Genomic DNA, 13,075 nt, shown 5'->3' with positions numbered 1-13,075 from the left:
GATAATGGCCTGGCCTACGTCTCACAGAAGACGCGGCAGTTTTTACAACTATGGGGTGTAAATCATACCTTGGGTATTCCACATTCTCCTACTGGCCAAGCCATTGTTGAACGCGCTCATGGCACCCTGAAGCGTGTTTTAGAAAAACAAAAAGGGGGAATGCATGGAGAAACCCCACAGAGTCGCCTAGAAAAAGCGTTATACACAATTAACCATCTTACGGTGCCATCAAATTCAAATAATCCCATTATTTTGAATCACTTTCTTTCGTTGCAGTCTTCAGGCGAGACGCACCTGCCCCGAGCAAAAGTCTGGATACGGGACCTACTCACTAAGACGTGGGAAGGCCCATATGAGCTTATTGCTTGGGGTCGTGGGTATGCTTGCGTTTCCACAGATACTGGGATACGATGGCTACCCGCAAGATGCGTCTGCCCTGACCTGCAACATCAGAAACAGAACAGGCAACGTCCGAACGATGGCCAGAACGGAGATCATCCATCAAATGACCCTTCTAATGGAAATAATGACATCGGCCATCAACCTGTTCCTTCCACGAGTAGAGACTAAATTTCAAGTCTCCGTCGGAGTCAGAATTAATAACTAAATGTATGACTGGTTTGCTAGATGTATCTCCCATGGTATTGCTGAAAAATCTCCCTGCTTGATTTAAACTAATCTTAAAACAAAAAGGGGGAATTGTGGAGAAAGCTTTTGGCTGCTGCAGCATCCTGTGAAAGTTCTTTCCCTATGCAGGCTAACTAAGAAACACCTGTAGCTCGTTACACTGGGAAAGTTACCTTGAAACAGGTGCTGTAGCATTCAGCCAATCACTCTGGGAGATGGATGGTCAAGTGACCAATAGCCTTGACCCATCTAGCAAACCATGTGACTCCTGACTATTTAAGGCAGGGCGTTTACTCTTAAGGGCGAGGCATTTCCTCCTGAGTCTTAGAGGAGTGTGGGCCTTCCTTAGAGTAAGCCTGAAGCCTTCGCATTAGAGCATTGGTCTACTTGGAGCCACCTGAAGCCTTCCAGCTGCGACAGAATGAGGCTTTGGGCAACCTGGCGTAGTGGAGGGTTTCCCTGTCCATGGCAGGGGGGTTGGAATTAGATGATCTTTGAGGTCCCTTCCAACCCTAACCATTCTATGATTCTATGATTATGATCTTAGCTGTTCCAAAAGCTGCTACGAATCTTTATAATAACATACTGGACATAACTTTTTCATCACTGTTAATTCAGTGTTTTAAAAATATTTAAAAAAAAAAAGACAAAAACACAGGTGAGGCCAAGTGTAACATGTTAGGGTAGTTTATTTAGGGAAAATGGCTCTGCCAGTTAATTTGTTTCCAACAGGTCCAGGGAACGAACAAGTCTAAACACTATGATTTCTCATAAAATGTAATGTTTGGTTTTGAAGCTTTTTGACTCACGTTTCTTCACCCACGAGTTGACTTTCTATAACCAGTCAACAGCATTATTCAGTACTGGTTTGAAAGGGCCTTTTCTGTTCAGTTAATTTGCTGCATCCCAGTTCCCAGTAATTTAAGAAACTATGATCACGCACATATTGCTGTTACAACCCTCCATACTCTCTGGCTACTTTGCTTTCTACCAAACAAAACAGAATAGATGTTTTATCTTCTAAGTAGAGAGGCAAACAGGTTTAAAAAGCACAAGACAGTGGTTAAACAGAATTATCACAGAGATAATTCAGATACATTCACAGAATTATCATACACAGAACATTTGAAACAGGAGAATAATTCAAGCAGTTTATCTGCAATCATTGCTAAATTTGCATCAAAGCAAGGACCAGAATCGAGGACACTGGCAGGCACATGTCTCATAAACCCCACTTCCACACGAGTCTGCATGAATGTGCACTATATGCACCGAGGCAGGTGGATGAAGAAAGAGGGGTCAGAAAACAGCAAGAGAGAGTGCTTTAAGAGCATGTCACTGCCTTAACAGTGTATCACAACAGAGTACAAACTCAGAGCTCTACCTGCGATCAAGTACAAATCTCACGTATGTTTTAAGTCTCTCCGAACGCCGTGGAGCTAGCAGGACCCACACTGTCCCACCTCACAATCAACGGAAACGCAGGATTCCCCAGTGCAGGTGCCACGACTTACTGAGACTTTGCATACTCCTATTACAAAATCGTTCCAAACGCACCATGGGTTGACCTTGGTTATTGCCACTAATCAGGCAGTGCAACAGTGTCTTAACCAGCCATGACAGAAAGGATCAAGTTACAAACAAGTCGCAAGTCAAACCTTCTTTACTTGAAGCATATTATGCTGGCACACACAAAATGGGATCGCAATTACATCAGCAATGGTCTTTTTGGTAACTGTCTAGGGCAGGCAGCAGTCATTTTAAGTATCCAGAAAACCAGATGGGTCTGCCCTTGGTGCTGGAATTCTTCTGTAGCTGTGAAAATCACTTCCATTTCATAACTGACTATACAAAGTCTAAATGCAATGTAAGTAGTATCTTTCTGTTAAATGGCAAGCACATTTAGAAATAACACTAAAAAATGTATGCTGCTCTTCCAAGAAAATGAAGAACTTTTGTATTTCCAAGTAATTGTACTGAGTACATTTACTTCACATTTCTAGACTAATACTACCTCACTGAAGATACTCAGTATTTAACTGACTTACCAGAACGATGGTGATGTTGTTCTTCTAGGAACTCCAAGTCAAGCATTAGGTCATCTTCATCCAACTCACAGGAACCCAAGTTATTCAAAACATCCTAATATATATTTTAGAAAAAAAAAAAAAGAAGTATTTAGACAGATGTGTTGATCAAACTGTTCTGCACAAAATAATGAGCAGTCAGATCTGGGAAATATATTTAAGCAGGAGCTACAGAAAAATTTTCTACTAACATTAGACCAGTGAAAAATTGTATAAACCAACTAAGTAGAAACGTACCTGTCACCACCCTCTGTTTTTACAGGATCTCGAATATTTAACAAAAAAAAAAACAGAAGTACAATATCATCTATATAACAATTTTTTTTCTGCTGTTCAATCATGATTTTGTGTGTTTCTAAGTTTAATCAGAACTTTTTATAAAGCATAAAAATATTATTCTTAGCACAACATGAAAGCATCAGTACTTGTTTTTCATTAAATTTTGGCATTCTAAGCACTGCCTGCTCTTACCAATATACTCTGAAGAGAGATTTACTGTTACATTTAGCCAAGGGATAAAGAAACACAAATTTAGGATAAACAGGAAATTCAAGCACAAATGATCAACTCGTGAATTTTTAAGCATTAAGGTGGGTGGTAAAGGCTTACATGTACAGGGAAGAAAGCCTGACTGTGAAGCGTAGCTGCTTCGATCCTCATTCCCTCTTTGTGATTCATTTTGTTTGCCAAGTTCTAACCACAGACAGATAAGGCAGCTTTATACAACGCATCCTCTGGAAGGTCAAAAAGGGGTAGGGGGCTACAATCAAAAGAGAGCAAAATAGCAACTTTTCGCACTACGTTTTTCCCTACAAAATTAGCTTCTCGAGAGACATTTTAGTTATGTCTCAGGTAGACATCTTGACTCTGTAAACTCTGAGTACAACAATATCACTATTTAGACTTCATTTGGGGTCAAGAAATGGTGTTCAGCTCAGCCATTGTGAAGCCCTGCCTGGAGAAGCACTGCCTGCAGGCAGACACAGGAACGACCATCAGTCTCATGACTGTCAATCGAGAGATACACGGTCGACAGCGGACAGAGCCGCACACAGGGAGCCGTGGCTGAAGAAAGCCTCTCCTCTCTGACATCCAGGGAGAAACAGCAACAGGGAGAAGGCAACCCACACCAAGACAGTTCACTTCTTTTTTGTTCCCCATTCTTATGCTCACCACAGGCAACTTTGGAAAACGAGGCCATGAGGCAACCGTTTTATCTAGCCCCTACCAACCTGAAGTTGCTATACTCAACGAATTAAGAGATATTCATTCACCATTTTCTTCCCATGTATATTTTATTCTATTGTCATTTCTTCTGACCTGATAATATAATGATTTTCTCCACAGTCACCAACATCTACTCAAAGATAATTCATGCATTCTCCAGCTGGCATTTTGTTTGCAAATCTATAAGTCATATTCCAACAGGCTTAACTCTTCAGTCCATTCACATGCAAAAAAAAGTCGGTAGATCCTGCATGAGATGCTGGCACCCCATACATCTCGTATGCTCCCTACTTAAGTGTAACCCAGAGAACACGGGAATTCAGTGCGAAAGAGGCCAGGTGATCATCCCAAAGTGTAGAGCTGTCTGTGAGATCTCTGAACAGCAATCTGCTGTACAGGAAGCAGAGAAATGTAAGTCGTATATATTAAGACAGCAAAAGCTTCAGTTCCAGCCATATTTTATAATGCTCCTTCTAGTTCTTTGAAGCATTTCCCCCCCCATAATAGATGCCAATTCTTATTCATGCTCACAACTTACTATTATTCAACTCTTTTGAATAATTACTTCAAATTCTGCTCTCAAATCTTTCACAAACAACACAGCCAACACAAGGACTTTCTCCTGCATTCTTTCTGACTTACCATCAGCATGAGAAAATCCTATCTGAGATGCAGAACCCACTGCTAATGCTGTTACTATATTTACAGATGACAAGGACAGAAAGTGACAATTGTCAAGTGCAGAGGCCTCCACACAAGCAGCGAGCAGTGTTGTACAGAAGGAAAATATACATCACGTGAACATTACAGTGACATCAAATACACAATATCTCATTCCCTCTATCTTAACTCAAAGAGCTGTTGACAAGCCTGCGTCAGAGCCACTTTTTCTTTCCCTCATGTTGACAAAATGTAGATGTTCAATAATCAAATTACAGAACGGGGAACAAACAAATTAAAGCAGCCACCGTCCATCATGGTGAGAATGAGGGCTTGGCAGAGAGAGCTGCTCTACCTGTCAGGGGTGTCAATGATGTCACTCCAGCTACTTGCCTGCTCTCATTGCCCACCTCTGCGGGTGGAGTCCTTCCACAGATACAAAACAGAAACAAACTATGAATGCATAAAAGCACACTCAATCAGAGAGGGTTAGTTAGGTTCCCAGGGCTGTCCTAACTAAGTAATATTTTCTGAAAACGTATAATTAGAAAACATAATAAGAGAAAATATAATAATAAAAGGGCTCTTAGAATGACTTGCCTAATGCCACAGAACGGCTTAGTGGTACCACTGCGAGTGCACGCCAACGTCCTCTGTCCCCCTGCCTCCTCCCCAGGATCCATTACTTCTTTGTTGCTATGACAATTAGTAACAACTGTAACTTCTTTTTAAGTTGAATATCTCTTGACCCTTTCCCCATTCTCCCCCTCACCACTGCTGCTGCATTCTTTGAAGAATAACACAATTAAATTTAAAAAAAAAGAAAAGAGAGAGAAGTCAACCCCTAAAGAGCATTCAAACTGAATAGTTTCAAGGCTTTGCTACATAAAGAAAAAGAAATTAATGCTTCCATCAAGGCCCCAAGGAAACATTTGTTGTCTATCTATGGTGGCATACCTTTTATTTATTCCAGGAGGCAAACCGTTTATTTAAGGCAGCAGCTCTGCAGCAAAAATCTCTTTCTTGACTCTGTAACAGCCTTTTAGAAGCCTTAAGATGTAATTTCCTACTTCTGGCATCTGCTTGACTTCTACCACTATTTTGCCTTTATAATAGACCTGACACTAACGCGATGGTGCCTTTTTCTTCCAGTTGATCTGGAAGTTGATCATAATCTGTGAGAAGAATATGTGAACAGACTGAGCCAATCATTTGCCCATGTCTCTCAGTTTTTCCTGGCTAAGAGAAGCTGCGGCCCCAGTTTACCTACCACTCTTTCCACCTTTGCCTCAGTGAACTACCACTATTGTTCATACTAGTTTCTATTTAAACAGGAGTTTAACAGTGATATTTTAAATGTTACTAACTCAGAATAAAAAGCAGTAATTTTTACAATTGTTCAGGCTGCTTTTGATAACTAATAACGGCAGTAGTGGAACAGGATGCTAAACTAAGAATATTTCAGGGCATCAGTAACTTTTCAGTAACAATTTACATAATTAAAATTCTTTCAGCAACAACAAGTAGTATAAACTGCTGTTTTCCATTCAAAAGCTAGGTAACTTACTCAAAGCTCACTGAACTGAATGGTACACAATTTAGTTGCAACTAGGCCCAGACATTCTTAACATTCTTAAGAAACATGACTTAAAAATAGTTTTATTATTGAAAGATATGCAGTGATTTCATAGAATCATAGAATGGTTTGGATTGAAAGGGACCTCAAAGACCATCTAATTCCAACTCCCCTGCCATGGGCAGGGACACCTTCCACTACATCAGGTTGCCCAAAGTCTCATCCAACCTGGCCTTGAACACTTCCAGGGATGAGGCATCCGCAACTTCTCTGGGCAACCTGTTCCAGTGCCTCACCACCCTCAGAGTGAAGAATTTCTTCCTTAGATCTAAACTAAATCTCTCCTCTTTCAGTTTGAAGCCATTGCCCCTTGTCCTATCACTACACGCCCTTGTAAAAAGTCCCTCTCCAGCTTTCCTGTAGGCCCCCTTTAGGTACTAGAAGGCTGCAGTAAGATCACCCCAGAGCCTTCTCTTCTCCAGGCTGAACAGCCCCAACTCTCTCAGCCTGTATTCATAGCAGAGGTGCTCCAACCCTCAGATCATCTTCGTGGCCCTCCTCTGGACTAGCTCCAAAATGTCGATGTCCTTCTTATGTTGGGGACCCCAGAGCTGAATGCAGTACTGCAAGTGGCGCCTCATGAGAGCAGCGGGGCAGAATCACCTCCCTCAACCTGCTGGCCACACTTCTTTGGATGCAGCTGAGGATACGGTTGGCTTTCTGGGCTGCCAGCGCACATTGCCGGCTCATGTTGAGCTTCTCATCAACCAGCATCCCCAAGCCCCGCTCCTCAGGTCTGCTCTCAATCCATTCTCCACTCAGCCTGTATTTGTGCTTGGGATTGCCCTGACCCATGTGCAGGACCTTGCACTTGGCCTTGTTGAATTTCGTCAGGTTCGCACAGGCCCACCTCTCCACCCTGTTACGGTCCCTCTGGATGGCATCCCTTCCCTCCAGCATGCTGACCACACCACACTGCTTGGTGTTATCAGCAAACTTGCTGTCCCTGTTGCCAACAAAGATGTTAAACAGCACCGGCCCCAATACTGACCCCTAAGGAACACCATTCATCACTGGCCTACACTCGGACATCGAGCCATTGACCACAACTCTTTGAGTGTGACCATCCAGCTAATTCCATATCCACCGAGTGGTCCATCCATCAAATCCATGTCTCTTCAGTTTAGAGAAAAAGATGTCATGTGGGACAGTATCAAATTCTTTGGACAAGTCCAAGTAGATGATGTAAACTGCTCTTCCCTTATCCACCAACACTGTAACCCCATTGTACATCCACCAAATTGGACAGGCAGGATTTGCCCTTAGTAAAGCCACGTTTGCTGTCACCCATCATCTCCATTTTTTCCTTAGCGTAGTTTCCAGGAGGATTTGCTCCGTGATCTTGCTGGGCACAGAGGTGAGACTGACTGGCCTGTACTTCCCTGTCTTCCTTTTTTCCCTTTTTAAAAACGCGGGCTATGTTTCCCCTTTTTCAGTTAGTGCGAACTTCACAGGACTGCCACGACTTCTCAAATATGACGGATAGTGGCTTAGTAACTTCATCTGCCAGTTCCCTCAGGACCAGCAGATGCATCTCATCAGGTCCCATGGACTTGAGCACCTCCAGGTTCTTTAGATGGTCTTGAACCTGATCTTCTCCTACAGCAGGCGGTTCTTCATTTTTCCCAGTCTCTGCCTTTGCCATCTGTTACTTGGGCAGTGCAGCTAGAGCACTTGCCAGTGAAGACTGAGGCAAAGAAGTCATTGAGAACCTCAGCCTTCTCCATATCCTGGGTAACCAGGTCTCCTGTTTCCTTCCGGAGAGGACTCACATTTTCCCTAGTCCTCCTTTTATCACTGACCTATCTATAGAAGTGTGGAGGAATCTTTTGGCTGCTGCAGCATCCTGTGAAGGTTCTTTCCCTATGCAGGCTAACTAAGAAACACCTGTGGCTTGTTACACTGGGAAAGTTGCCTTGAAACAGGTGCTGTAGCATTCAGCCAATCACTCTGGGAGATGGATGGTCAAGTGACCAATAGCCTTGACCCATCTAGTAAACCACGTGACTCCTGACTATTTAAGGCAGGGCGTTTACTCCTATGGGTGAGGCATTTCCTTCTCAGTCTTGGAGGAGTGTGGGCTTGCCTTAGAGTAGAGCCTGAAGCCTTCACATTAGAACATTGGTCTGCTTGGAGCTGCCTGAAGCCTTCCTGTTGCGACATATAAGTTTTTCTTGTTGCCCTCAATGTCCCTGGCCAGATTTAACTCTATCAGGGCTTTAGCTTTCCTAACCTGATTCCTGGCTGCTTGGACAATTTCTCTGTATCCACTCCAGGCTACCTATCCTTGCTTTCACCCCCTATAGGCCTTCTTTTTGTGTCCGAGTTGGTCCAGGAGCTCCTTGTTCATCCATGCAGGCCTCCTGGTGTTCCTGCCTGACTTCCTCTTTGTGCGGATGCATTGCTCCTGAGCTTGGAGGAGGTGATCCTTGAATATTAACCAGCTTTCTTGGGCCCCTCTTCCCTCCAGGGCTTCATCCTGTTGTACTCTACCAAGTAGATCCTTGAAGAGGCTGAAGTCTGCTCTCCTAAAGGCCAGGGTAGTGAGCTTGCTGTCCACCCTCCTCACCAACCTAAAGATCTTGAACTCTACCATTTCATGGTCGCTACAGTCAACGCTACCCTTGAGCTTCATGTTCCTCACCAGCTCCTCCTTGTTGGTGAGAACAAGGTCCACCATAGCACCTCTCCTTGGTGGTTCCTCTATGACTTGGCGAAGGAAGTTATCATCAACACATTCCAAGAACTTCCTGGATTGTTTCTGCCCCACTGTGTTTTCCCTCCAGCAGATATTGAGGTGTTTGAAGTTGCCCATGAGGACCAGGGCTCATGAGTGTGAAGCTGCTCCTATCTGCCTATACAGGACCGCATCCACTCAGTATTCCTGGTCAGGTGGCCTGTAGCAGATCCCCAATATAACATTACTTGTCTCTGCCCTCCCTTTAATCCTGACCCATGACCTCTCGGTCAGCTCCTCATCCATCCCCAGGCAGAGCTTCATGCGCTCCAGCTGGTCTTTGACCTAGAGAGCGACACCTTCTTCTCATCTCCCCTGTCTGTCCTTTCTAAAGAGCCTGGATCCTTCCATTCCAACACTCCAGTCATAAGATTCATATCCCACCACATCTCCGTGACGCCAATAAGATCATAATCCTGCAGGCATGTTTATTCCCCATCTTACGTGCGTTTGCATAGAGACATTTAAGTTGAGTCCCCAGTGAAGCTGACTTACTGGCTAGAGTGTCTGGAATTCCTTTCTGCTGCTCTTCAAGTGTTCTCAGTTCGTCACAGGCAAGCCTGATATTATCCCACTCCCCCTTCAAGTCTAGTTTAAAGCCCCACCAATGACCCCCAGTAGCTGTTGTGCTAAGACCCTCTTCCCCCTTTGAGAAAGGTGAATCCCATCTGGTGCCACGTAGGCGATCCCCATCAAAAAACCCAAAATTGTGGTGGTGACATCAGCCAAGGAGCTGTGTATTAACAGACTGGGCACATCTGTTTCTTCCAATGTTGCTGCCCACAACTGGAAGAAGAGAGGAAAAACTAACCTGTGCTCCAGATTCCCTTATCAACCACCCATATATTTGCATGGATATAGTTCAGAAACAGCAGAACATTACAAGGATAGAGCTGTATTAGACATACAGTTCCTCCTAGCCTGACAGTGTGTATCCGGACAGTAAGTTTACTCAGGGCTGCTGAAGGGGGCTTCCTTCCTACCTTACTTCCCTCCCTATCTCTGTTTTTCTTCCCAGCTTCCCTTCTTATAATCACTCAAAGGAAATCTATACATAATATATGAATTTTCAGTCGTTTTCTAGAACAGTCAAGTATTTCATTGGGTTTAGAGCTGTTCCAGCTCAGAGTCTACAATACTTAAAATGAATTCAAAAGCTGGAATAAATAAAAACAGCTTTAGTAGTAAATACATATAAAGTGCCCAACATAACAAGTCTCAAATCTACCATTAGGCTTTATCAAACAACAAAAAGCAAATAACATTTCTCTATGAAGTCCCCTTTGGTATGTGTTTTTTGAATTATTATTCCAAATAACCAACTTACATACATAAATACCTAGTGAAATTATTGCTTACGGAATTATAGCATACTCCTCTAAAACTTGCCTATTCTGGTATTCAAAAATGACACTAAAACAGACATATGAATATACAAATATGATAAAGCACATTATTTTGTTAAGCAATGCAATTCAATTCCAAAACGGACTAGCAAAATCATATCAATTGCACAATACATATAAACAAAGCTGGGTAAATCCATGTAGAACTGAGCATTTACAACTAATATGCAAAACCAAGATGAATAATTGGGTTTAGGTGACAAATTTGCCCATTTGAAACTGCCAGCAATCAGTGGCACCAATCAAAGGATTCATTTCTTGATGTTTTCACACATTTTTATTCTAGACTTCTTGCTCCCATACCATTGAAATAATGAAGTAATAGCAAGGTCCTAAAGGCAGCAGACAGGTTCTCTATCATTACCGGCATCTTTGGAGAGTTGTGTACGTTATTTTGTAATTTTATTCTAATCAGCATGCAGTCCCTAGTCAATATGATGTTCAATGGCTTCTGTTTCTTTTTCATTTTCTATGCTGGTACCTTGAGAGAGATTCAGCCCTGACAAATTTTGTCTTCCCGAGTAAGGGGACGCAGATTTTTTTTCTGACCAGTGCTTTTGTGTATCCACGCACAGGTTGCCTCTAGGGTCTGGCATTTTCCAGTGTTTTTCAGCATTCTTTTACACAGTTGACTGAGATTTCCATTTCATTACAGTGTAGTGATACTGCAACAAAATCTTGACTCTTGCTTGGAGATTGTTCAAGACCTTTGAGAACTTGAGGTCCACTAAGCCACTTAACGAAGCTATAAGACTGAAGCACTGCCATGTTTGCAATTCCTCAGTTCATAAACATTTCTGTCAGACACATACATGGCTGAAGATAGTATTCACGGAAGTCACTGAAAGTTAACTCGGGTTATATATACATTGATACAACCTTACCATCATGAATTTGAACATATTGACTACATTTTAATCTACAAAGTATTTTTTGATCAAGCTTTGCTCCTGTGCTCATCAAACACCCTATTTCTCCTGGAAAACATTCTGTCACTGTCGTTCCTCTGATGCGTGCCTACGTAAAATCCTCACCACTGCTGCAATTCAAAGCAAACAGATAAGCTTTGGTCACAGCATCCCTCTTTGAAACACCATTCTTCATCATCACCTATGATGTATACAGATCCATTTCTCCTCAAGAATCTGTAATCCTACTTCACTGCCACTTTATACTGTATCAGGAAAGCCCTAAAATCTAGGGGGAAATAATTTTTTAAAGCTTTTTTTCTCCCCTGACATAATAGCCTATGTCTCATTTGCATAAGTGATTACACAGCAATCACTGGATTTTCAAGGATATTTTTAGAACTACAAGTACAAAATTTTAAAAACTCACTTTTCAAAAAAATGCTTTGGATTCTGTTTTGTTTTCCTGTCTCCCCATGTTGGCCTCTAGACATCTTTCTGATCGTCTTCCTCTGTCTTATTGTTTTTAACTATTTTTTCAATACAGATTCTCAGTATCTTACTGGGTTGGCATTTTTTCCAAAATATAAGAATTTCACATTTATGCCTCCCCATTGAAATGATGTACTAAATGTGATTTATAAAATTCCCTTCAGATAAAATAGCCTAGTATTGCATATATAATAGTATGTTAGTATTTAATATTATAGATTCCTTTTTTCCTTCACTGTAGAAATACATGTGGGAGGCTATTCGAGATGAATGCTTTTGCAAGAGCACATAGAAAACACACTCAAGGGAGAATAATTTGATGCTTTTGTAAGTCGCATGTATGACAAATCACCTGTATCTACTTAGGGTCACTGCATATGTGATGCTGGAAAAGATCAGAATTAAATACTTATTTCAAGTCTGAAATGATTTCTAGAGATTGCCAAAAGATAGTACTTCATCAAAATTGTATTCAGCAAAGGAACATGGCATACAATCAACATAAGAATGAAAACTGAGATATACTCAAGGAAAAAGAAAGACCTTGAGCTATTTAAAGTAATGTTAACTCCTAGAACTGTACCTGAATAATTCATGGACATAATGAAGTATTTCCCCTCCTGCACTCTCCCACACACTTCAAAGGGAAAACGAAAGTACATGAAACCCAGTGAACAGAAAAACCTTTAAAAACACAAAATTCATGCCAACAGCCTAAAAAATCTCTGTATCAAATGTAAAGCTTAGGGATGCCTTTCATATACCAAGAGCAGCTTAAAAGCATTCTTTTCTCCTGAATAACACCACCCAAAAAGCGTATTATTCCCTACTGGAATAAACTAGAGACTTTAGAAAGGAGAAAATAAATCTTGTAACGTTTGGTAAGAACATTTTCTGTAGCTAACGTGTGGAAATCCATTTATATTACAAATTAATGTGCCCTTAAGAACCAAAGACAGAAAATTATCAGTGGAGGGAACTATCTAACTGTAGAGCTCAGATCCATCATGCTATTCTTCAAAATATTTTTTACATGTACGCTTTCGACTGTGTAAGAGAAGCACGGTATTTTCCATCCTATTCTTGTTTCTGCCCTTTCAATTCTCTCTGTGCATTAAATCAATGTCTTCAATGATGCTCCTTTTGCCTGACTGATTACAACTAATGGACTCTCCTAACAGGTCTCAGTTTGCACTCACCCACACAAGGTTCATTCTGCTACAATACAGTCAGCTCACTGAAGCCATAGAAGTGCAGTACAGCAAAGCCCAAGCACTGCAGGTGGCAGGAATGGG

The 13,075-nt window shown here is 41.9% G+C and overlaps 1 protein-coding gene across 3 annotated transcripts in view; it reads right to left on the bottom strand.

Annotated features, from left to right (window-relative positions):
* Positions 1–13,075, bottom strand: part of CCSER1 (coiled-coil serine rich protein 1) — a 677,421-nt gene that overhangs the window by 605,696 nt on the left and 58,650 nt on the right. For all 3 annotated transcript variants that reach the window (XM_086612211.1, XM_086612212.1, XM_086612210.1), the window contains exon 3: positions 2,676–2,769. In XM_086612211.1, coding sequence (XP_086468337.1) covers positions 2,676–2,769 — 94 coding nt within the window. The remainder of the gene's footprint in view (positions 1–2,675; positions 2,770–13,075) is intronic.

Source organism: Tauraco erythrolophus, chromosome 5, assembly GCF_009769465.1.
Source record: "Tauraco erythrolophus isolate bTauEry1 chromosome 5, bTauEry1.pri, whole genome shotgun sequence".
Classification (NCBI taxonomy): Eukaryota; Metazoa; Chordata; class Aves; order Musophagiformes; family Musophagidae; genus Tauraco; species Tauraco erythrolophus.
This window is presented reverse-complemented; position numbering and strand designations above follow the sequence as displayed.